General features: G+C 41.0%; 1 protein-coding gene across 2 annotated transcripts; it reads left to right on the top strand.

Annotated features, from left to right (window-relative positions):
* The first annotated feature begins 1,753 nt into the window (after window positions 1–1,753).
* On the top strand, window positions 1,754–26,517 carry trim28 (tripartite motif containing 28). 2 transcript variants are annotated; one of them, XM_062957501.1, is made up of 18 exons: window positions 1,754–2,244; window positions 13,063–13,175; window positions 13,296–13,428; window positions 13,854–13,989; window positions 14,865–14,981; window positions 15,945–16,059; window positions 16,466–16,612; window positions 17,102–17,216; window positions 18,062–18,183; window positions 18,333–18,470; window positions 18,695–18,725; window positions 18,946–18,982; window positions 20,142–20,331; window positions 22,147–22,454; window positions 23,504–23,624; window positions 24,474–24,548; window positions 24,921–25,055; window positions 25,335–26,517. In XM_062957501.1, the coding sequence occupies exons 1-18, from the start codon at window positions 1,932–1,934 to the stop codon at window positions 25,560–25,562; spliced, it is 2,574 nt and encodes an 857-aa protein (XP_062813571.1). In that variant the 5' UTR covers window positions 1,754–1,931; the 3' UTR covers window positions 25,563–26,517. The 2 variants fall into 2 exon arrangements, with proteins under 2 accessions (XP_062813571.1, XP_062813572.1); XM_062957502.1 differs by lacking the exon at window positions 18,333–18,470 and having other exon boundaries at window positions 1,755–2,244.

Genomic DNA, 26,517 nt, shown 5'->3' with positions numbered 1-26,517 from the left:
CAGTTGGAAAAATTCTGTCCTTGACGCTGTTCACCAAGCCGGTGTAAATCCAGCATGTGTGAAACTGCCAAATGTTAGATGGCAAATCCCACATTGAAAGAGAAGCTACCGCAGAATCTACTGCTTACATAGAGTCACAGAATCATAGAGTTGGAAGAGACCTCATGGGCCATCCAGTCCAACCCCCTGCCAAGAAGCAGGAAAATCACATTCAAATCACCCCTGACAGATGGTCATCCAGCCTCTGCTTAAAAGCTTCCAAAGAAGGATCCCCTACCACACACCACACCACAGAGAGTTCCACTGTTGAACAGCTCTCACAGTTAGGAAGTTCTTCCTAATGTTCTGGTGGAATTTCATTTCATGTAGTTTAAAGCTGTTGTTCTGTGTCCTAGTCTCCAGGTCAGGAGAAAACAAGCTTGCTCCTTCCTCCCTATGACTTCCCCTCATTTGTGGCTATCATGTTTCCTTTCAGCCTTCTCTTCTGTACGCTAAACATGCCCAGTTCTTTAAACTGCTCCTCATAGGGCTTGTTCTTCAGACCCTTGATCATTTTAGTCGTCCTCCTCAGGACACATTCCAGCCTGTCGACATATCCCTTCAATTGCAGTGCCCAGAATTGGACACAGTGTGATTCCAGGTGTGGTCTGACCATGGTAGAATAGAGGGGTAGCATGACTTCCCTGGATCTAGACACTATACTCCTATTTCAAAGTAAAGGTTTTCCCCTGACATTAAGTCTGGGGGTTGGTGTTCATCTCCATTTCTAAGCCGAAGAACCGGCGTTGTCCGTAGACACCTCCAAGGTCATGTGGCCGACATGACTGCATCGAGCTCTGTTGACTTCCTGCCAGAGCGGTACCTATTGATCTACTCATATTTGCATGTTTTTGAACTGTTAGGTTGGCAGAAGCCAGGGGCTAACATTGGGAGCTCACTCCACTCCCCGGATTTGAACCAGCAACCTTTCTGTCAGCAATACAGTATACTTGACTTGCTGATGTGGCTGGCTTTGTAAAGCAAGATATATAGTAATATGTAATGCTATAATATATTGTATGTACATATGACTTGTAAGCCGCCCTGAGTCCCCTTCTTATTCCTGGGCAGGATATAAATGTCACTAATAAATAAAATAAATTCAGCAGCTCAGTGGTTTAATCCCTTGAGGCACCGTGGGCCCCAGCCAAAATCCCATGTTTCACACCACTCTATGGCTGTCATATAATCCTGATTATCACAATGCAGAACTGGATTATATGGGTCTACACTGCCATATAATCCACTTCAAAACAGATAATCTGTATTTTATATGGCAGTGTAGATCCAGCCTCTGCTTCGGCCATTTAATGCCTGAAAGAAAGCTCCTCTGCCCTCCAACATGGAGGATACAAAAGAGAGGAATTGGTCAATCTCATCCAGGGACACCTTTACAACCTATACATGGCCTTTGCTGTTACATTTTGCTCCAACACCTCCACTAACTGGTTGCTATGGCGACAATCTCTTATTTTTCCCTTTTCCTCCCTACATCCTGCCTTCAAAGAACGCCCTGACATTTTTTTCCCTCAGCCCCGCTTCGTTCCAATTGGAGCCAGGAGAGATTCGATTGGAGCATTTATCTTGTTTCCGCACGGCCAATGGATGTTAAAGCCATCCTTCTTTGTTTTGGGAGAAACCGATTGGCTAAGGGGAGACAAGCCCCGCCTTTAGAGCGGCAGAACGTTGCCTGGGCTGTGTATCCCATTACCCGCTATTCATTGCGCCGAGTGGGCGGGGCTGAAGGCGAGCGAGAGAAAGAGAGGAGGCGGCGGCAGAAAAACGAGGCCTGGAGCAGCAGGCCGCTCTTCCATCCCGCTTCCAATTCCCAGGCAATTTAAGACAGGCCTCTTTCCCCTTCCGCTTTCTTTTTCCCAGCCACAACCCTGATCATGTCGGCCTCTGCAACGGCCCCTGCCCCGGCGGAGACTGGCGGCGGTGGCGGAGGAGGAGCCGCCACCACCGGGGAGAAGCAGCGCTCCTCGGCTGCCTCTTCCTCCGCCGCGTCCGCTTCGGCCTCCGCCTCATCCGCCGCCGGCGCCCCGCTCAACATGGAAGGCCTCGACCTGCTGGAGAAGTGCGCCGTCTGCCGGGAGAAGCTCCGCGCCGAGCGGGAGCCCAGGCTCCTTCCTTGCCTCCATAGCGTCTGCAAGGAGTGCGTCAAAGTCGAGCCCGCCGGCGGAGGAAACAACAAGGAAGGCCAAGGTGAGCATCTAAGGCAGGCATGGGCCAACTTGGGCCCTCCCTCCGGGTGTTTTGGACTTCAACTCCCACCATTCCTCACAACCTCAGGCCCCTTCTTTTTCCCCCTCAGCCGCTTAAGCGGCTGAGGGGGAAAAAGAAGGGGCCTGAGGTTGTGAGGAATGGTGGGAGTTGAAGTCCAAAACACCTGGAGGGTGGACCCAAGTTGGCCCATGCCTCATCTAAGGGCCCATCCACACAGCCATATGACCCAGAATATCAATGCAGATCATCCACAATATCTGGGTTATCTGAGTCCGCACTGCCACATAATCCAGTTCAATATGGATTTTAAACAGCTGTGTGGAAGGGACCTAAGAGACTCCAGGAGGGAAAGAAATCCCTTCCTCTTGTGAGGGAAAGAGACCCGAGGAGTGAATTATTATATCTTCTTACTGTTGCATTGTTTTTTATAAAGGCTCCAAAAAGAGAAAGGGAAGGAAACCCTTCTCCGCTTGGGGAGGGAAACAAACCCAAGGAATTATAATATAATTATAATGCTAATAATATATTGTATATACATTTGATTTGTAAGCCGCTATGAGTCCCCTTCGGGGAGAGAAGAGCGGGATGTAAATGTAGTAAATAAATAATTGGAATTGCTATTATTCATTATGTTTATACCTCGCTTTTTTGAAACTGAGAAATCCTGCTTGTTTTGTGAAAGAAGCCTGATACTAATTATTACTATTATTGTTATTATTATATCTTGTTCTTGAAAGAGCAGGAACCACTTAAATCTAAGAGAATTGTTATTATATTTATACTTCATTTTGTTCTCTTGAAAGAGAAGAAAAGCCGCCTCATTTTGTGAAAGAAGCCTGATTTATCATCATCATACCTGGCTTTCTTATCTTGAAAGAGAAGGAAACCCTGCTCGTTTTGTGAAATAAACCCAAGACAATTATATTATTATATATTTATACCTCACTTTATTCTTTTGAAAGAGAAGGAAACCTTTCTCACTTTGTGAAAGAAACCTCAGAATTACATTATTATATTTATACCTCGTTTTCTTCTCTTGAAAGAGAAGGAAACCTTTCTCGCTTTGTGAAAGAAACCTAAGAGTATTCTATTATTATAATTACATATTTATACCCCACTTTCTTATTTTGAAAGAAGGAAACCTTTTTCGCTTTGTGAAAGAAACCTAAAAGAACTATATTATATATTTATACCTCATTTTATTTTGAAGAAGGAAACTTCTCATTTTGTGAATTAAACTTAAGAATTATATTATTACTATTATTGTTATATCTTTATACCTCGCTTTCTTCTCTTGAAAGAGAAGCAAGCCATTCCTGTTTTGTGAATGAAACCTGAGAATTGTGTATTTATACCTCGCTTTCTTGAAAGAGGAAAAACTTGAGAATTGTTATTACTATTATATCTTTGTCTTGAAGGAGAAGGATTTGTGATTTGTGAAAGAAACCCGATGAGGGTTTTTTCTGTATTTATACCTCGATTTCTTCCTTTAAAGGAGAGTGAGGGGAAAAAAGCAGGCTTTGTATTGGAGAGGAAAAAATCAGGCCTCGTGTGGAAGGAAAAGGCCCCTTTCACATTGCATTGTCCTTTATCAGAAAACTCCCTCGCATTGTGTTCCTTGTTTTTGAGGTGTGTTTTGTCTTTCGCGGAGGAATAAGAAGAGATCATTTGCACAAGGTCCTTTCTATCCTCCCTCCCTCCCCACTTCCCTCGCGATTGTGTCCCTTGAGATTCATTCGGCTCTATCGTGGTGGAGGCGCCTCTATGGCGGCGGAGGCGCAGTGAGGGGGGCGTGGCCACGTGCATTCCGACGAGGGGGCCCACACCGCGAGTTTGCTCTCGCGAGAGGTGGGCAATTCCTACGCAGCTTTGGTGGGAAGTGAAGGAGGGGGAGTGCTATGGTGTTCCATCTCCCTCAGGATCGAATGGAATAGCGTTATTTGTCACTGCTGTCGCACAGCAAAATTACATGCCTTCATCACACACCACAACCCCCCCACACACACACACACCGCCACCACTAAGCCCTCAATGCCACATCAGTGACAATAATAGTGACAAAAACACTCTGTGTTTTTGTCATTATTACATGGCAATAATTCAAAAACCAGAATATGTGGGGTGAGATGAATCCCCAAGAATGCGTTGAGCAGATGATTTATCATAATAATATAATAATAAAGCTTTATTTGGGGTGCTGTGAGTTTTCCGGGCTGTATGGCCATGTTCCAGAAGCATTCTCTCCTGATATTTTGCCTACATCTATGGCAGGCACCCTCAGGTTGTGAGGTCTGTTGGAATATCTGTGGAAGATCCAGGGTGGGAGAAAGAAAGAAGTCTTGCCTGTTGGAGACAAACCTTATTTGCCTAGTTTCCAATAGACCTCACAACCTCTGAGGATGCCTGCCATAAATGTGGGTGAAATGTCAGGAGAGAATGCTTCTGGAATATGTCCATACAGCCCAGCAAACTCACAGCAACCCAGTGATTCCGACCATGAAAGCCTTCCCCATACACACCACACCCCCACCACCATTTAGTATAATGCCAAGTTTTTAACTTTGTGTTTTTAAAATACATTATACCCTGTTTCCCCGAAAATAAGACAGGGTCTTATATTAATTTTTGCTCCCAAAGATGCACTAGGTCTTATTTTCAGGGGATGTCTTATTTTTCCATGAAGAAGAGCTCACATTTATTGTTGAACAACAAAATGAACATTTATTATATACTGTAAAGTAGTTGTCATCACAAACCAGCATAACCAGACAAACTATGAATCCTATCAAGAATTTCTTGTTACTACCATTATTTACATGTACAACAATCTATGGTACCTCTTGCAGTTTAGGTTTCACAAGGTTTCCACGCTGATTTCTCTCTATTCTAGTTTCAATGTAGTCATGAATGATGAATAATATAATATACTATAATAATAATATGATAATATAATAATAATATAATGATATACAATATATTAATTAGATAATATAATAATAGGATATAATAATAATAGAATATGATAATAATATGGTATTAATGGAATAATATAATAATGGGATATAATAACAGAATAGCATAATAATATAATAATAATAGGATAATATAATAGAATAATAGAATGGAATAGAATGATATAAAATATATTAATAGGATAATATAAAATGGAATATAATAATAAAAGAATATGCTAATAATGATAAAATAATATGATAATATAATTGAATAATAGTATAGAATATAATGATATAAAATATATTAATAGGGTAATATAAAATGGAATATAATAATAACAGAATAATAATATAATAATATGAAAATATAATAGAATAATAATATAATGATATAAAATATATTAATAGGATAATATAATAATGGGATATAATAATAGTAACAGAATATGATGATAATAATATGGCAATAGAATAATAGTATAAAATAATCAGTTTCATGGCATAGGATAGGAATAAGGATGAGAGGAGAATCCCAATGCGTCCTGTACCTTTAAGAAACTGAAAAAGCAGGACGAGTGGAAAGCCCTCTTCCTTCCCTCCCTCCTTCCCTTGCCCTGGCTCCAGGAGCCAATCAGAAGCCTTGGGGGCAAAGCGGGCATGGCCAGGAAGCATAGCCTTGTCTCCGGAGGAAGAAACGGCAGCGCAGCAGCAGCCACGGAGGCTGGAGGGCAGGCAAGGCAAGGCCAGCAAGCACTTTCCCTCCCTCCCTCCAGTGTGTGTATGAGGAGTGCTGCTTCTGCCCTGCAGCCATGCTTCCCAATGGAACTCTGCTGCAGCCTTAGTTGCTAGGTCTTACTTTCAGGGGAGGCCTTATATTTGGAAATCCCCCCAAACCCCTGCTAGGTCTTATTCTTTGGGGAGGTCTTATTTTCGGGGAAACACGGTAATTATACCCTCGGTTTGCTTCTGACATGATAAATAAATAAATGGCTGGAATCACTGGGTTGCTGTGGGTTTTTCGAGCTGTATGGCCATGTTTCAGATACATTCTCTCCTGTCATTTTGCCCACATCTATGGCAGGCATCCTCAGGGGTTGTGAGATCTGTTGAAAAACTAGGGAAGAGGTGTTTATATGTCTGGAAAGTCCAGGGTAGGAGAAAGAACTCTTGTATGCTTGAGGCAAGTGTAAATGTACGGTAGCAGTTGGCCACCTTGATTAGCATTGAAAGGCATTGCAGTTTCAAGGACTGGTGTTAGTTGGCCCTGTTTTCTGTCTGGAATTCTGTTTTTTTGAGTGTTGTTCTTTATTTACTGTCCTGATTTTAGTATTTTAATACTGGTAGCCAGATTTTGTTCATTTTTGTTCTTCGGGGACAGCTAACACCACCTAACAAAGAATTTCCCTAGGCAGTAAGCAGCCAGTCCTTGAAGCTGCAAGGCCTTTCAATTGTAATCAAGGTGGCCAATTGCTATATTCACACTTGCCTCAAACAGACAAGAGTTATTTCTCCCTCCCTGGGCTTTCCACAAATATATAAACTCTTCCTTCCTAGTTCTCAACAGATCTCACAACCTCTGAAAATGCTTCTGCAACATGGCCATACAGCCTGGAAAACCCACAGCAACCCAATAATAGTAAAGCTTTATTTATATCCCACCCCCCTCTCCAAGGTTCTTCCAAAGAAGATAGTGGGAAACCGATTAATTGCTGTGCAGAAGTGGTGACCCTTTCTATCTGCCACTGTGCAATTACCAAACCATGTGCAGATGCAGTAAGTTAGGATATTCTCTATAACACAGCAGTAGAAAGTCAACAGTGGTTTTCCATTCACTTGTTGATTCCTTAGGAGTCTCAGGTAATACAGTTTCCTGGGCCCTTTTAATCAACACTGCCGTATTGGGTGCCCCAGGTCAGATTTTCCTTCACATTGACACCCAGGAACATAAAACTGGAGACCTCCACTTGGTCTCTATTTATGACCAAGGGACTGCATTTCTGGCCTGTTCTTCCTATAATTCATCATGACCTCCTTAGTCTTCTTGATGTTAACCAGATTATTTTCCTTAGACCATCAAAGCAGCCAATGAACCTCATCCTGATAGGTAGATTCATCCCCTTCAGAGATAAGCCTCACTGTGGTTGTATCATCTACGAATTTGGTAATGATATTGCTATGGTGGATGGGGGTACAATCATATGCGTACAAAGTGAAAAGCAGAGGACTCAACACACAGCCCTGTGGCGTCTCAGTATTGAGAGTGAGAGCTGTTGAGTATGATGACCTAATCTAACTCTGGGAATGTCCAGACAAGATGTCCATAATCCAGAACAGATTTAATATGACAATTAAAGATCCATGAGTTTAAACACCAGTCCATTTTCAGGTTTCTAAATTCCAGATAAAGGATGCTCAACCTGTATTGTTTCCCTGATGTTGGAATGGAGCCCTGGCAGTAGAATCCTAGCACTAAAATGCAGAAGCATAAAATGCCCCCTCAAGTTCAGGAGGCAATATGCCTGTTAATTGACTATGAATGAAAGAAATAATGGGTGCAGTAACTTGAAATTATTTATTGGTTATATTTGTTAATATTAAATCTCACCAAGGTGATGTGTATGTCTTCCTTGCCAATTTTGTACTAAAGAGTTACATGAAGTAGATAAGACAAATAGGAGGGAGGAGGGGAGACGAATAATGGTCCAGCATCACTATTTTACAGCACAAGGTAAACACGGTAGTCACAGCCCAGTTTGCAAGGCCCTATCACTTTTCCCTAGTTTGTCTCTGGCAATGGGAATTGTAGTCCAGCAATATCTGAAATGTGTCACAAGTAGCCAAATGCTTTCATGGGGGTAATATAAAGTAAGCTTGACAGTGCTGAGTGGAGAATTAGCAGTACTGATCCAAGTACCAACTAAATGTTCTGGTTTGCTCAGAGAGCCTTAAACCTGCTCATTATTTGTGTCTTAAGTTCATGAAGCATGAACTTAAGATCTATGCCTGAATAAGTTCACATGGGGATGGGTACTATGTTCAAGGGTCAAAAAAACATCTCTTGTTGGGGTTAGTAATCAGAAGGCCTCAGGATGATTTGAACTCTAGTTTTAGAAATATCTCAGGTTTTTCAAGATGTATGGGCTTGTAATCTATTTTCTCCTTGAGTTTTGTGCTTATCGTCCCACAACTTTGTTAGGTACCTTTACCTCACAATCAAGATTTGAAATTCTTCTAAGCCTTGAGTTGTTGTTACCTTCTTAACTATGTTTCTACATGTATTTAATTTATTTTTCCTATTTCTGATGCAATGCTCAAAAGTAGACTTAGACAGACTACTCTTCTGCATATCAAAATACTCCTAGCTCAGTGTTATTGCCCTTAAACAGCTTTTTAGGATGTGAAACATAAGTTGTATTGAACTCACCATGATTAGCTCTTCAGAAAGTGATTAAAAGATGGAAGCCAGCATTTAGCAGAAGTAAGACAAAAATAATAGTTTGCTTAGCCAAAATAGAAAATAAATTTGTTGTCTATCTGTGTGTGTAGTGTATTTTCCTTGTGTATATTATTTATGATTATCCTAGGTTTTAACATGTTCCCCATGCACTGAGTGATTTGAAGTGACTGATTTATAGCTTCCTAATTTGCGTGGTATAGTTGGACACCTAGGTCTGCAGTGAATCATGGTGACTATCTCAGGTAGTAGAGGAAGATAGATGCTTTTGAACTTTGGTGTTGGAGGAAAATTCTGAGAGTGCTTTGGACCACAAGAAGATCCAACCAGTCCATACTCCAGTCCATACTCTGCTCACTGGAGGGAAGGATATTAGAGGCAAAGATGAAGTATTTGGGCCACAACATGAGAAGAAGCAAAGCTTTGGAAAAGATCATGATGCTGGGGAAAATGGAAGGAAAAAGGAAGATGGGCCGACCAAGGGCAAGATGGATGGAAGTGACTAGTCTGACCTTGAAGGAACTGGGTGCAGCGATGGCTGACAGGAAGCTCTGTTGTGCACTGGTCTGTGAGGTCACAAAGAGCCGAAACAACTGAATGAATGAACAACAACAAAGTAGTAGTAGGAGCAACCTGGGGCTACCCAGTATAACCTGCTTCTGCCTTGCAGGAATAGCACAGTGAAAATGGTGGTGGGGAGGCCTTGTAGGCCATAGGCCGCTGTGGGACTCCACAGGCCGTGTGCTTCCTAGACAGGATGGAGTGGGAGGTAGGGGCATGGGACCCACTTGGAGCCCCTGACTGTGCTCCACAGAGCAGTTTGAGAACTGCTGCTCTAGAGAAAGAGGGAAGACAGAATTTGTAAAGCAGTCTATGAGGCCTGTGCAACTAACGGCTCTTCAGTTGGGCATGGAAACTCTTTCAAATACATTGTCTTCACAAAACATCTAATACAGAATAGACAATAAATTGACACTGCAATCAAGCAATAAAATAAAGCAGTGTAAAACTAATCTATAGTTGAGATCATACCATAAAACCCATAAAAGGTCTGTATCTTGGCACAAAGAACTGATAAAATATGTTCTGATCATTCCTGTTAAGATCTGGTGCCTGTTCCTCTGAGAAACGATACCTTAGGTGGGAAAATAAATATAGTCATTTGTATTGGAGGAGAGGACATATTACCTGCTTGAATGTAAAGGTTCTAAGATACTATCTTTTAAAAATGGAACAGATAGCTTCATTGCATACACCTGTAAGTGAAACCAATTAGTCCTAAACATTATTTAAGAGCACATTTTTTTAAGGAATATTAAGTGAGCTTCCTTTCCTGCCTGCTTTTAAAAAATAGAAATAGCTTAAGGGCAAATTGGCGGTCCTTTCAGGATGTAAAGACTGGAGATGGCTGAGAACCATGGAAAGCAGAGATAAGGTTTCCCCACCCCATCTTTGTCCATACCTTTTGCTTTGTAAAGCAAACAGGAATAGTACTAAGGATTTTGCAGAGAAAGGGGGGTTTGGGGTAGGCTTTACAGCTTCCTTCAACTACTAACATTACACAAAATACTCTGAAATTGTTTTTCATTGACAACTATTTAAACAAAAGAAATTCCATAACAATTGAATTGGAAAGCTGACTGGGGCAGAAGTGACTGTAGTATAACTTCCCCCAAAATAAATCACTTGTTACTCATTTGAAGGGGGCAAATCATATCTGTATAGGTTTGTAAACCATATAGTTGAGTAAGCTAGAGTAAAAGATGAAGTAGCACCATTCTTACTGATGAATTAGCAGTTTCATTGTGGCTACTGGCTTCCTGCAGTTTATTTTTAAGATTGTTTTGTTTTCACTCTTTTCAGATTAAGATATGTTAGATTTAGTATTGAGCTAATTAGATTACGTCTATTTGCTTGCATGCATATGAGTAATGCACAGAATTATAGTTTCTTAACTAATGCACGCTGATGGCTGGCAAGTGGCAATCCATTGTGTGCTCTTCTTGTTTGCATGACATTTGGCTATGAAAACAGTATTGCTTGTCTACTAAAATTGGTCCTTACTATAATGCTTACTACTTCGTTCAGTGATATTCAAAAATAGATATTTGTTATTGGTCTGCAAGAAATGTGTACAATTTGCCCAGTTGAATAATTCTTGTCCTACAAAGACTGCTTTATTCAAGTACAGTCTCCGCTATCTTGGTGGTGGAATGATGTCATGCCTGGCTCAGGGCCATTGTTTCAGTATGCTGTGTGTTTTCATCTTGTACTTTAGTCTTCAGAACTAAGAATATAAGGTACAGCTAATTGTTTCAAATTTAAAAAATAAATGTCAGTGGAGAAATTGAAAATGTTCTTCCCTGTCCTTAAGGTTCAGGGTAGTTAGAACAATTTTATAGTGCTCTCTAATTTATAACTAGCACATCAATCCACAATGTTTAATTATCAAAGTTCTGTCAAATAGAAACAAAGCCACATGTGGAAGCAATAAAGCCTAATTATTACAATGATGAAAATCGGGTGCTCAAGATAAAATGTAAAAAGAAAACTATGAAATCTTCTTAGTGCTGTAGGTGCTTCCATGTTATGAAAGATGTGACTTCGGAACACAGCAAAATGTGTTCCTTCTCCCAAAGGAAAACGGAATTATGTCTGCTTGCAGTAGACGTTACAACTTTTTCTGCCTTCTAGAAGCTGCCAGAGAGAGATTCCCCTTTTCAGTAAGGATCATAAAGTCTCTTATCTCAAGAATGAGGCCATCCGAGTAAGAGATTCATGGTATTTGATACCTGCACCATTAAAGTTTAGGGTGCTTGTCACCTCAAGCAATTGAAGCCTAAGGTCTTCCTTAGAAGCTAAGATAACTAAACTGATGCTGTTTAGAAAGACAATAATGAGGCAGAAGGTTGTAAGAAAAGAGATGAATATATTAAACCCAAGGAAGCCATGATCCTGAGCCTGTAAAACTTAAGCTGAATGTTTAATGCTAGGGTGATTTGAAGGTCTTCCATTCATAGGGAGGGACTTCATGTCAGTTAACATCAACTATCTGCATCAATACTTTGGGCAGGAATAGAAGACCTTAAAGCATTATTTCTTGTTGATAACATGTTGATGTAGTAGGCTGATTGTACAAATATTCCCACTGCTGATCGTGTGTGCAACATTAAGATTAACTGTTACCTTTTGATGGACAACTCCTGTCTTGTGTTTTGAGCCAGTTGGAACAGGCTTTCTGAAATACTCAGCTGAAAAAATGATTCAAATGGGTGGGTTATTATTATCTTTGAGCTTAAAAACCCATGCTTGTGACACACAGCTGTTATGGAAACTGAAAACAAGAATATTTTTTCCTTTAAAGGTGAAATGCTCAGTGTTTTTTTATATGTGGTCCTTGAGATGTTTGACTGCAGTTTCCATGATGGCCCTATCCTTGATAAAGTTTTTTGGTGCTGCTGTTCAACAAGATCCAGAGGGCCATAGTTGCTCTCTTTATAGATATTGGCATAGATGTGATCTGAGTATCCCCTTCTTGGTACAAATCCACTTTGCTTCCCTTTGCTTTATATATTTTTTGCAATTATTTAGTAATATACATGGCTTGTTGCATCAGTGTTCTAGCTAGATTAACTACAGGGAATTTCAGAATGATGGACCTAATTTCAAAAACGAATGTATTTCAGGATGGGAACATTTTACAATTACACAAAAAGTTCTAAATGGTTTCATGAGTTACCAAGTTTTACTAAGCACGGTATAGAAAGGAAATTAGTGCTTTTGTGCCTCTGATGGTTCCTGGAGGGAATGGTTCATGGATGGTGAGTCAGAACCAACCAAAAGTATACATCCTACTGTGTATAATTCTACCTTTATGGTTTAGTTGTTTGTTCCCAATATTGTGGCATGTTTTTGTTCTTTGAAACAGTCTGTAAATCTGGACATAAATGCTGTCTTTTCAGACGGAAGAAAATGACAGGAATGAGAAAAGGGTGATGGGAAAAACAGGAAGACTAGTGAACTTGTTCTCCTTTGTGTGGCTTAATAGTTCTATAAAGGGGGTTTGAATGTAAAAGTATAAGAAACCAAATAGTACCTGGACTCATAAGCGAGCTGATGGAGTATGCCAAGGATAAAACAAATATATCTGTTCCAAAAAGGTGGGAAAAAACAATGGCTCCTGGCCAAAGAAGACAGACCAGTCTTAAAGAATCGTTGAAAAGTATTAGCTTTTGTGTTACAGTAGCCACATAAATTTGCAAGATTGCATTATCTTAAAATAGCTTTTTAAATAAAAGCAACAGACGTTGCTACTGAATAAAAGAGCAACTTTTTGCTTTCTGTGCTTATGGGACTTGCTTGATGTTTTCCATATCCTTCTCTTTACAGTGGTTGACTGTCCAGTGTGCAAACACCAGTGTTATGTAAAAGACATAGTGGAGAACTATTTTCTGAGAGATGGTGGTACAGAGTCTCTTGGAGAAGCTAGAGATGCTAACCAGGTAACTGGGCTACTTCCCTGGAGATCTTTTCATTCCAGTAATTCTTTGCTTGGTTTCTTAACCCCCCTGTAGAACTGAGGTAGATAGACTTGTTACTAATTACTATACTTTTCTCATCAGTGTTGTACCAGCTGTGAAGATAATGCCCCAGCCACAAGCTTCTGTGTGGAGTGCCAAGAGCCTCTCTGCGAGACATGTGTGGAGGCTCATCAGAGAGTGAAATATACTAAGGACCACACTGTCCGGTCCACAGGTAGGCAGCTGCAAACCAAATAAGGCCCAGTGAGCTGAACACTTAACTTGGATGTGTGGCAGGCAATGTATGTTTTGTCTAACAAAAAAGATAAAGTGGAATGCAGACAGGAAGTTTTCTCAGTAGTTAGAAACATGTTGGATCACAAGCTACTTGAATCCCATCCTACTTGTATTAATCTAAAGCAGTATGGATAGCTAGGTGCTCTCCAAATATTTTAGGCTGTACTTCCATCATGTTTTCATTCTGGGTGAGGCTGATGCAGTCCACAGCATATGGAGGTCACCATCTTGCCTGTCTTTGATCTAAATCAATCATTTTAATATAGATAATGGCTGTCTTGTTCTCCCCACCTGAGCAGCACCTGTTTATGCATAAGAGGCCTACCTTTGTTGGAGTAATAGACTAGTCTCTTTTCTTCCTAGGATCATCCAAGACTCAAGAGAGGGAGAAGACTGTTTATTGCTCTGTCCACAAGCATGAGCCACTGGTGCTATTTTGTGACACGTGTGACACACTAACATGCCGAGATTGCCAGCTGAATGCACACAAGGATCATCAGTAAGCTCTCCTGACTGTATAAAAATGTATTTGCTGTTTCCACATTCCTTGCCCTGTGTTATGCGTCTTCACTGTTAAGGTGCCTGAATATATTGCACAAGATTTCTCTAACTTAAAATGATACATTTTAATATATTGGGTTTATGGTTCCCGTCCCCTTGATCAGGTCATGTAAGTGTTATCTATTTCTATAATTGTATTTTTACTTTGCTTAATAATGTGTTGTTATGTTTGCTATGTAATGTTTGTGTTGTTTTTATGATTGGAAACCGCCCTGAGTCCCATCCGGGAGATAGGGCGGTATATAAATAAAGTTTTTTTAAATTATTATTATTATTATTATTATTCATCCCACATCTGTGCGTTCAGTTAAATGCACAGAAACAGGTGAAGATGCATTAGTCAACTTGCAGCCTTTGACCTGATAGTTTAATTTCAGAGAACCTATTTGAGTCATCTGTTGATATACCAGTTTATTACTTTCCTAGAAGTTCATTAGGTGGGGAAGGAGAAAAAATGAAATATGAGAGAAATGCGGCAAAGAAAAACTAAAAGATTTAAAGAAATCGCTTCCTACTAGTGCATGGCAATTTTACCTTGAAAAAATTGAATCCTCAGACCTGTGCATGTGTGCAATATAGAATTAGATTTTTCTAATTCTTATTAAAATGGACTAATAATTACAATCTGAAAACTCTGATCTCTGAGATAGCCATGTGTTGTCAAGGCCAAGTACATCTCCCACAACACTCCCTGCTTCCCAGACCAGGCAAATGATATTGACAAGATAGAATGCTAACATGTTTTTGGCAGCATATATATCTCATCTTTTAAAAGCACTTGCAGCAGATGAGTGAAGCCATATACTTCTGCAGGTATCAGTTCTTGGAGGATGCAGTCAAGAACCAGCGCAAGATGCTAGCCTCGTTGGTCAAGCGCTTAGGAGATAAGAATGCCAATCTCCAGAAGTCAACCAAGGAAGTTCGCAACTCGTAAGTCCCCCTTGTGAAGGCTTCATGTTTGCAGATGACAGCTATACTAAGAAGGCTTGTTAATGCGGTGCATAAAAGCACACACTTCTCTATGCAGTCTGAAGTGGACTCCCAATAGGTTAGAAAAGCAAAAGAGGTAATGGAATTGTACAAACCTTCCAGCCACATAATGAGTGACAGAAGCTGTTTTGCTGTAGCTTCTAATACAGGCATGTTTAAGCATGGAGGTCCACTCCTCCTGGTTTTCAGTTTCTCAAGAAAGGCCAGAGCAGGCTTTCTTTAGCCACTACTTTGGGACAACTGAATCTTATATGTTGTTACTCCAGGTTCTTCGGGGATTTTTTTGTTATTTTGACTGGGATGTCCAAAGCAGATATTAATCCATTCTGGAATACCTATCTTTTTGGCCCAAAAAAAACGGTCTGGGGTCAAAGAAGTGTCAGGAGCTACACTTCTAGGGCGGCATGTGGCCTTTGGATCCTAGTTCTCCCCACTTACTTTATCAGGATGTTATGCAGTATTGTCTTGGTAATGATTTTGATAAGTGGTTTTCTTTGTTTGCACAAGATGACTTATGGATGACTTTATGGTATGGTGCAGTGTAGTATTTGACTTAGCCACAAAGTGTGGGGAACAGGCCAGCCACTGTCTAATGGATTTGCCTGCTTTGCATTGTGGTCTTCAGGATAAAAGGGAGAAGACCCACACAGTCACCTAAGTTTTTGGAGAAGAGGCAAGAGTTAATATTGTTTGACAGCCTCTTGAGGAAAGATGGACTTTTGTTTTAGATAGTGGAGCAGTAACTGAGTTTAAGAAGTGCATGCTCATTAGCAAAACCCATATTAAGGAGGTTTGCTTCCCATACTTTGGGCTTGTTGCTGCTATTTTTTGCCATAACATCAGTGTATGCTATATATGGCATCATAGCTTGTCTCACAAACCTTCTTATTTCTATTTGAACAGGATTCGACAGGTGGCCGACGTGCAGAAACGAGTACAGGTGGATGTAAAGATGTCTATCTTGCAAATCATGAAGGAGCTCAATAAGAGGGCCAGGGTGCTTGTCAACGATGCACAGGTGAGACTTAAGAAGGCAGATTATTAATTATACCCCACTTTTTCTTCACAAGAAGAGTGTCATGGAAATCTGAAAATAGGTTGATGGGAATTAAAGTTGGAAATTAATTGCTTGTTTTGTATAAAGAGTAAAAGCATCCAGACAGTATTATGTCTGCACACAGAACAATACATCTCAGTACTTTTAACAAATTTTACATGGAACATCACACTTTGTCTAATGTAGGTTGGAGATCTATGTCTAGGTTAGTCTATTGTAGTCTGTTTTCTACAGGCACAAGTGAGGGATCAATACCATATGTATTATGACTGGACAAAATCATAGTGTGGCACTTACCTGTGAATAAAAATCATAAGAAGGGATTTGTTTCCTTACAATTTGAGTATATTTTTCTTTTCTTTTGTAGAAAGTCACTGAGAGTCAGCAGGAGAAGCTGGAGAGGCAGCATTGGGCAATGACAAAGCTTCAGCGTCACCAGGAGCACATTCTACGCTTTGCAAACTGGGCTCTGGAGAGTGACAACAACACAGCCTTGCTGCTTTCAAAAAAGCTGGTAAGCTTTGTTCTATTCTTTTACATAGAAACTATAGAATGGGAGAAATTTCAGGGACCAACTACTCCAACTCCCGCCCTCTGGAATAGGAATGTAATGTAATGCCCTGGTTTTATCATAAGAGAAGCTCTATGTCGGTGTTGTGAGCCAGCAGTCATGTAGCTTAATTCTACATTTTGTGTTCATTAACCAGTGTTAAGTTAGTTGGATCTAGTGTGAGGTATGTCTATGCAATTCTCTTTGTTTAGTCACCAAGAAGAGGTCTGCCCTGACCTGCTGTGGTTTATTGAGTTTTTTTACAGAGGGGTAGGCTTCTTCAGCTTTTAGAGGCCAGGCAAAATCTTTTTCAATTGACCTCCCAGAGGTAATGGAGAAGTGAGATGATTTGTCAGTTATAGCTTCAACTTACTGGAGGAGATGAAGAATTGTTAAATAAATTCTTCCATGTGTAATTGAGCTCTCTATTGTTTCCTTGTCTTTCTGCTCTAGATATATTTTCAGCTGCACAGAGCTCTGAAAATGATTGTGGATCCTGTGGAGCCTCATGGAGATATGAAATTCCAATGGGACTTAAATGCCTGGACGAAGAGTGCTGAAACATTTGGTAAGAGAAGTGGAAGGCTTGCTTTTGAGTGTGTGCATACTTTGGGAAAGAAGCAAAATCTTCAAATTGGACTGTTCTCACGTGGGCTTCGTTGTATTACATAATGCTGATACTAACTACTATGTAGATGACAGTAATTAGGATTGCCCCTTCCCACCTAAATTTGGATGTAATACCCTGAATCCTTTCAAAAATACATCATCACATAATTTGACTTAAGTAAAATAGGCTTTGCTCCAGTCAGTGTTTGGATGCACTGCCTGGAAAAGTTCTGCCAAAGTAAGGCAGTGATACAAATATAAGAAAACATAAACATATTCCCTGTTTAAAGTTTAAAGGGGATGCTGTGGCACAACTTAGATAGGTCAGTCTTGAAAGAACTGAACAAAAGTTCCCATGCTCTCAAGCCTTGTATGATCACTCCATATATTTTCATGTGTTACTCTGAACCAAGAAATTTTAACTTCGCTTCTTAGTTCCTTTATTCCTCTCACAAATGACTCTAAATGGCACAATATAAACATCCTGATATGAGATTACACTCAGGAAAAGTTCATGTTGCAACTAAAATGTGTGCATGCTACAAAGAAAGGAAAGGTACTTATATGAAGTAAGGAGTTGCCTGAAATAGATAATGTACACATGCATTCAGGATATACCCCCCTAATGGTAAAGGCCTGAACTTTACAAGGCACAGAAACTTCAGGAACTTCTTTGGCATTAAGTAGATATTTCTTAAGATATGATATAATGTGTTAAGATAGTAGCACTTGGATACGATGGCTGCAGAAATCCCTGTTGAGTGCCTGAGTGTAGAAACAAAATGTTTTTCTTCATCTGGTTAGGTCAGATAGTCTCGGAGCGCAGTGGTTTGCCAGTGATCTCCAATGCTCAGCCCAACCAACAGCGGGCCAATGCTGCTTCTGGCGGAGTGGCTGTCAGGCAGGGCTCTGTTCCACCTTCTCAGGTACTGTCTCTTGGAACAATCTCGCATGACTGCCTGACTTTATTGAACCAACAACCTCTGCTGGTTGTCTGCTTTCTGGGAATGCTTGGCACAGTGGTGAAGGGGCTAACGGGGCAGTTACAGGCTTCCTGGTCACCTTTTCTATGTAGGGTGTGCAACAGATGTCTCTGCAGACAAGCATAATGAATAAGGGAGCACTGCTTCAGCCTGTGCTGCCTTCCAACAGCCAGCGGCAGGCCATCCCTGATTGCTATATCAATGATGCCAGTGCTTCTTCTGCTGGACAGGTGAGCCGAACTAGTGGCAATCAAGGGGCTCTAGGTGCATGAAGTGCATGGAAACTAATGCTGATTCTCTCAAGGGGGGAAAATTCGTGTTAAGCTGGAATCTTGCTGCCAGGGCTGCTCTCTCATAATTTTCCCATAACAAGTAAATATGTTTTTACAGACAATGGTTTGGAAGCAACATGTGATTATATGAATCTGTTTAACCTGGCTTCATTTTCTTACAGCCAATGGACATGGGTGATGGCTTTGGTCTAGGTAAGCACGCAAAAAGCAAAAGCAGGGGTGTCCAATGGGATTCAGGCTTAGGGCTTGCTATTAGATGCTCCTTTCACTTGTTTGTGATTTGAAAAAGGTCCATAATTTTTGGGTGAGGAGCCTTGTCAGAGATTGCAATAGATTTTCAGAGAGTTGTTGTTTTTTTCATAAGAATGTGGGCAACCTGTTTTTTGACACTTATTTCTCCTTGCAAAAACAGAAGGATCATACTCTGGTGACGTAACTGGAACAAAAAGGTAGGGTTTAGTCTCTTCTTGGGGTCCATTCTGTGGTATATCTCTAGCTTGCTTGGTGTGGCTTGTTTTTCAAATCTATGTTCTATCTTCCACAGACACGTGCCCTCTAGTACATTACACAGAATTAAAATTTATTTGATCCAATGGAAAGTGAGCTTAGGGTATGGAGAGTAGTGCTGGAATGTAAGGTTTTTAGAGCATGCAGACTTCTGATCAAAATGGAAGAGTAAATTACTGATCTTGGTGTTAGTATTTTGTTAGGGAAAACTCCTACAATGCAGCAGAGCATCCAAAAATACAAACAGGATACTTATATTTGAGCATTCAGCTCACAGCAAGCAGAGTGTGAACTGTTGTGGCTGGGAAAAAATTCAGAGTTTACGAGACAAAGATGCAAAAATCAATCTTTAAAATTACAAAAGGTTTGTTTACAGAAATAAGTACATTTTAATAATAAAGAAGTGGCTCTGAGCTACTCTAACTCCATCTCTTCTTGGGTTTAAAAGGGAAAAATCTCCAAGCACTACATTTCTCCTGACCCAGACACAAGCAGAGAGAGGTCTCAATACATGCTACATACTAAGAAGTAAAAGTAGAAGAAGCAAAAGCATGCTGCTTCAAAAAGTATCCATTCTACATAACCAATCAGAATGAGAGAAGAAAGAGAAGAGAAGAAGAAACTGTCATTCAGGAGACGGGGAAGGGATTCCCTCAGCCTTTTCCTAAACTAACTGTGCCCCATTGAGGACTGCAGACTTGAGCAGTGTGGGGTTGAATTCCAACACTTGGGAGGCTACTTAGTGTGCCAGAGCTCTATTGGTTGATGCATGTGCATCAATGCTGAGATCATCCAAAATGTTGTCCCTGCCCCCCCCCCTCACACACACACACACACACACACACACACACACACACTTTGGTCTGAATTCAGCATGTGATAGGAATATCATCTTTCTGCATTAAGTGATTTATTAGCATGCACCTTATGCCTAATTTTATTTTGTTAAAGTAGAGTTTTCCCACTACAAAATTCTCTTTATTTTTTAATAGAGAATTAATTGAAAGTACATATACTCTTTTGCCTCGGTTACAAGAGGGAGGTTGATGATGTAGTAGGCGTGATGTTATTTTATCAGTGTCATTTCTGATTACATTTCAGGGCCCGTAGCCAAGATGGAGGAGATGGCAGTCTTCGCAAAGTACCTCGCGTCAGCCTGGAACGTCTGGATGTGGACCTGACAGCAGACCATCAGCCACCCATTTTCAAAGTCATGCAGCGTCCTACCACAGAAGATTACAACATCTATGTGATTGAACAGGGTGCCCAGCAAGGAGGGCTGGCAGTGAAGGTCAGTATGCCTTTCATGGGAATTTCTTGCATCTGAGTTGGCTAGTGAAAGCTGATTGAATTTGAGTACAGGAAACCCTATATGTAAGGTGAGTCAAACCAATAGTTTGTCTAGTCAAGGAACATCCATGAAACAGGGCTACTGCTGTGTCAAAGTTGTAATGTACCTTGTGAAACTGGCATCAACTGCTGTAGGAGGAATATTTTCAGTAATACAATCCTTGTCCACATTCTTACAACATCCTGATGACAATTCAGGGAAGGAACCCAAAAAGCAACTTTTAGAAGGTGGGGACTTTTCAAAGGAGAGTAGCAGTCTGCTTTTTAAGTCCTGCATCATAGTTGAAAAATTGGGATTTAGAATGAGCAGCTTTGTTCATTGAAACCTTTTTGACTACACAATGAAGAATACAGATAGTTACTGTAATTTTTATATTTGCAAAAACAAACCACGGATTCACTATTGTGTTGAAGAAGTTTTAATAAGACACACAGTTCTCCCCAGATTTGTTTTGGAATCAAGTATAACATTTGGGAGTTGATGTTAGTAACCAAATCATGAACAGCATGGGCTTTGACATTGCTGTTCCATTTTTTCAGTAGAAATACTATTGTAGCAACATAATTTGTTGTTGGCTGCTCTTATGCAGATGGTTCGGGGTCTTCAAATGATAAGCCAACTAACATTCCAACCATCACTAACCAAAATACATTGAAATGCAGTGACGGACCCATCATAAAAGAGGAAGGAATACAGGTGTCCAGCTACTTAGAGAATGAAATCACTTCCAAATTGCTCTCTTGACTGAGCAATTTCCTACTCCCATAGGAGCTGGCTGGAGTTCCCTCTCACTCATAGATGCACGCAGAACACAGTAATACAGAAGTGCCTGGCTTGATAGTAGTATGTGTGAAAAAGATCTTGGAGTCCTTACGGACAGGAAGATAAACTTGAGCCAACAATGTCATGCGGCGGCTAAAAAAGCCAGTGGGATTTTGGCCTGCATAAATAGGAGTCTACTGTTTAGATCCAGGGAAGTCATGCTACCCCTCTATTCTACTTTGGTCAGACCACACCTGGAATACTATGTCCAATTCTGGGCACTGCAATTTAAGGGAGAAGTTGACAAGCTGGAATGTATCCAGAGGAGGATGACTAAAATGATGGCGCGGCTTAAATTGCTGTGCATGTTTAGCCTGCAGAAGAGAAGGCTGAGAGGAGACATAATAGCCATGTAAAAATATCTGAGGGGAAATTATAAGGAGGAGGGAGAAAGCTTGTTTTTACTGCCCTGGAGACTAGAACATGGAACAACGGCTTCTAACTAGGAAAGGAGATTTCACCTGAACATTAGGAAGAACTTCCTAACTGTGAGAGCTGTTCAGCAGTGGAACTCTCTGCCCTGGAGTGTGGTGGAGGTTCCTTCTTTGGAGTCTTTTAAACAGATGCTGGATGTCCATCTGTCAGGGGTGCTTTGAATGCGATTTTCCTGCTTCTTGGCAGGGGGTTGGATTGGATGGTCCACAAAGTCTTTTCCAATTCTATGATTCTATGACCCTTTTACCCAAAAACGATAGGAGCAAAAGGGCAGCCCTTGAGGACCCTGAAAGTAGTTTCCAACCCTAGGGAAGATTGAAAGCACTGGGAAGATCCTAATATTAAAAAGAACAAGGCTGATGTATGTTGTGTTTCCAGGATGAGGAAGCTTGTTACAGTAACTAATTTGTATTTGCTCTTTTTTCTCTTTGCACTGTTTTCCATTCTCATGTTCCAGTTTTGCATCTGTTCTGATTATTTCTGTCCTCCTTCCTCCAGGAGGAGCAGATGGAGTCAGCAATTGAACATCCAGGTTCTGCTCTAGATATGAAAGACACTAAGCCAATTCTGCCCCAGGATGCTCTTCTTCCAGAAGGCTCCATAATCCCTCGTGTCATCTCTCCCAGTGGCAGCACAAGCTCTGCTATGGAAATGCAGTCTGTTCACAGCCATGATGGTACAGCCAATGGAGAAGAAGGTGCTTGCTGCAGGATCTGCCTCAAAGCTGGAGCTGTGGTCATGTGTGATGGCTGCAAGAAATGCTATCACCTGGATTGTCACCTGCCTGCCCTTCAGGACGTTCCTGGGTATGGGCTCTGTGCTTTACGCTAACCTACTTTAAATCACATCCCTCTTAGCATATCTGAAGGGAAACCACAGTCATTAAGCCTGAAATGCCAATTATGGTGACTTTGCCCAATAGTTTGCATTGTAGCACTTCAAAATAAGAGTACTTTCAGTCTCTGCGTGCTAATGGTTTTCCCTCCCCCTTTTCTGTTGCATGAACAAGTTTCCCGAAATCCATTTTCTTAACAATTGAAGTGTTCCTTTCTTGGTAAAATATGAAACTCTCATGTTAGTTGAAATAGGTTTCTTATGTCAGCAAGGACATGGATCTGCCCCAAAATATTCCCATTTCTCCCCTAAGCTCTCTGGTGTTTTTTTTTCCCCTCTGGGAGGAAAAGTATAGTTCATAGCAGTTATCAGTTAGGATTTGGCGAGAAAATACGCTAAATCTGTGGGAATAGCTTTAGTTGGTTCTTTCATCCACTGTTGTGTTGTTTAGGCTGAGTGTAAGGTGGCAGATTGTAAAATATGGTAATGCCGCTTGAAAGGATTTTTACATTGTATCTGCCACTTATAGGAATTTTCCCCAAATGTTAAAGGCACGGAAAAAGATAATAGTGCATATTATTTTCATTGGGAAATGATGAAGTAACTTCTTGTATGCAGGGAATACAGTTTATTAAGATGTGGATATATTGTGGAAGATCTTTGAGCAGTCAACTTTCTTCTCAAGACTAAAACCCTTGCTAATTATCAACAGAAATGTCATGAGCACATACGGTAGTGGAATTTTGCTCTTTTTAAAAACCCAACAAATATTTTTGTAGAAGTTAAGCGAGTATCCTGTTTGTAGTCACTTGCTCTTTACTCTGGGACTCTAATTAACCAGCGAATGGCTATCTCATGCTATTTTTACAAGTCTTGGTAATTTCTTTTTGGGATGATTAGTATAGGGCAGATTATATCTTGGGTTTTAGTGAATGCCAAGAACAGTGATAGTAGTAAGTCTACACTTCTGCACAGGCCAAGTGAGTGCTGTTACACTCCATTTTATATTTTGCTTAAACAGCCGGGATTGGAAATGTCTACTCTGTGAGGATTCAGTGACAACCATTGAAGAAGACGAAAACGACCTGACTCCAATCTTCATCGATGGGGAGCCAAAGACTCTTTCAAATGGTGACCAGAAGGTTGGTCTGGCTGTCCCTTCTGGGAAGGAGAGGCACAGTTTTGTTTTGGCCGATGAGGTGGATTCAGACATTGAGCTTGGATACTTAGATTTTTCATACAGCATTTGCCTGTTTTGTTAAAAGCAAAATAAGAGGCAAAGAGAGGTCCCCCTCCCCACCCAGGAAACATTGGAGGAGAGCAGTTCCACCAATTTAAAAATCTCCCTAAAAATCTACACCATTTCAGGGGGTATGATTGATTTTTTTTGGGTTATATTTTAGATTTAGGAAATACCTTTTTAAAAGGAAGCAATTTTTTTTCCGTGTCAGGAGCAACCGGAGTTGCTTCTGGAGTGAGAGAATTGGCCGTCTGCAAGGACGTTGCCCAGGGGACGCCCGGATGTTTTGATGTTTTACCATCCTTGTGGGAGGCTTCTCTCATGTCCCCGCATGGAGCTGGAGCTGATAGAGGGAGCTCATCCACGCTCTCCCCGGGTGGGATTCGAACCTGGCAGCTTTCAGGTCAGCAACCCAACCTTCAAGTCACGAGGCTTTTATCCCCTTGGCCACCGGAGGCTCCTTAGGAAGCAATTAAAACTCATTTCATATCTACTTCTGCTTTAGTAAAACCTCTCCCTTAATCTAGTCTTCACACCAAAAATCTAAACAAAGACCTTTCTCAGTTGTCATATGACATAGGGATTCTTTTGAGTTTTATTGATTTGTCTCATATTAAAATGAGATACTTTTAGTTTTTTGATCTTCAGACTGGGTTAATGGATGCCGCTTGAAAATTAATGTGAAAACTTCATTCTTGGCCAAAGTCAGATTTTTTCATCACTAGCTTTATTTCCATATTGTCTTCTACAGAGATGTGAACGAGTTCTCCTTGAATTACTGTGCTTTGAGCCTTGCAGGCCTCTTCATCGACTCTCCAATGCTACGGTGAGTTTGTTGTTTGAACTGGGTAAAGAAATTGCATATCCCATGCCTCACCAGAACTTAACTTGGTTGTAAAATGATGAACACTTCCCTGACAATGCTATTGCTTAACCACTTCCCATGCCAGAGTAAGTTTTACTCATAGGAATCTATGTGTGGCTTAACACAAGCACTGGTCTTTTATTCTGTGTGTTCCCTCTTGTTCTTAACGTTCACTCAAGATAAGAAACGCCATGTACAAAGTACCTTGATCAAATTTGCAAGGCAAGTTGCCCAGATGTGTTGTGTCATAAAACTAGCCTTCCTTTTTTTAGATCTTGAAGAAGTTAACAGCATTTCATTAGACCTTTTTTTGTTCTTCCCCATATCTTCCAGGAGGGGCAGAACACCATTGACTTGACCTTGATTAGAGCCAAGCTGCAACGGAAACTTTCACCACCGTATGTCTCTCCTGACGAGTTTGCGGATGATGTCTGGAAGATGGTCAAGCAATTTAATACGCTGACAGAGGTGAGTTGAGGCTTTGCCTGGTTGGAGAAAGCAGCAAGAGGTTGTCCATGGATGAATTTGGCTACAGATTGTAGACTTCATGTAGCACAGCAGCTGTAGGATTTTTGTGTACCATCTTGGGCCAGGTTTCCCATCATTTTGACTAGGGACAAGGAGAATCGAACAGACTGGCTGCCTTCCTTGAACTCTGCCTGGCTAGTGTTCCAAGTGAAGGGTCATCCTGATTCCCTCCCTCCCCTGGGATGCTCAGTGCTTTTTCCGCTCTTTTTGCTCCTTCAGGACAAAGAAGATGTCCAGTCCATCATTGTTCTGCAGCGCTTCTTTGAAGCCAAGCTGAGTGCTGCTTTTGGTGACCGGAAGTTTTCAGCATTGCGTGAACCCATCAACGTAGATGAGCCACTGAAAGAAAGCGCCCTTGCTCTCCGCGGCTCCTCACTCACTGATCTCGGTGAGGCTTCTGCTTCTAAGCCTGATGGAAGTGATGAGGATGATGGAACTGCAGCCTAAACAGCTACTGCCTGTTAAATGGACCAGCATTCCACAGAAGAGAGAAAATGGAGGTGCCGCCGTTTTGAAACTGTCCTTGCCTGTCCCTGCCCTCTACTCTTCTGGCCCCCTCTTTATCCCCTTTCACACCTCTCTGCCTTTTATTTTGAGAGTTATTGTAGAACTTGGCAGCTTAGATAATGGTTATAATTGGTCTAAACTGTTCTTTTTTTCTCCTCCCCCCTTTTTTTTTGCTTGACAAATTTTATGCCCTTGTTCTGACAAATACATTTTGTGGGTTTTTTTTTAAAAGAAATTAAAAATAATAAACTGATAAAATCCAGAACCCTGTATCTAGCTCTCCTCTCAGACTATTTTTATTTTTGGTTCCTGGTGGGAATGTTGTAGTGATTCCCAACTCTGATTTTAATCCCATGCCACCAAGGAGACCGTTGCTGTGGCCCAGACACAAAATTGGATCTCCTATCAATGGATTGCCGTCTAATACACTTGACCTTGGTTGGTCTCTAGTAGACCCCAATTGTTTCAAAACACAAGGTCTTGGGTCCCCCATCATACGTTAAAATGAAAGGCATTATTTCTCGGATCACTTGAAAGTTACCTGGGCGTCTGACAAGCGCAACTGCTAGAGCAGCTCTGAGACAGCTATTTTCTATGGTGGTGGTTACATACTTCGTGTGTCCAGACAAGGCCTGTCGCTTTTCATTCAGTTTGTTCAAGAGGAGATGTATCTGTTTTCATAGGTCAGAGTAGTTGTAGGTTTTTAAATCCAGTTGTTCCTTCCACATAGCCACCCTTTCTGGCTGTACGTTATCTTCAAAATGCTTTCTGGTTCAGTAGCTTATCCTCACTATCCCAAGAGCCATTCTCCTAGAAATGTGCTTTTTTTTTGGCTTATGTATATTTTAGACTTTGCTTCTTTCATGTTCAAGAAATAAACAATGTTTGCAATGTG

This window comes from Anolis carolinensis, chromosome 6 (genome assembly GCF_035594765.1).
Source record: "Anolis carolinensis isolate JA03-04 chromosome 6, rAnoCar3.1.pri, whole genome shotgun sequence".
NCBI lineage: Eukaryota > Metazoa > Chordata > Lepidosauria > Squamata > Dactyloidae > Anolis > Anolis carolinensis.
This window is presented reverse-complemented; position numbering and strand designations above follow the sequence as displayed.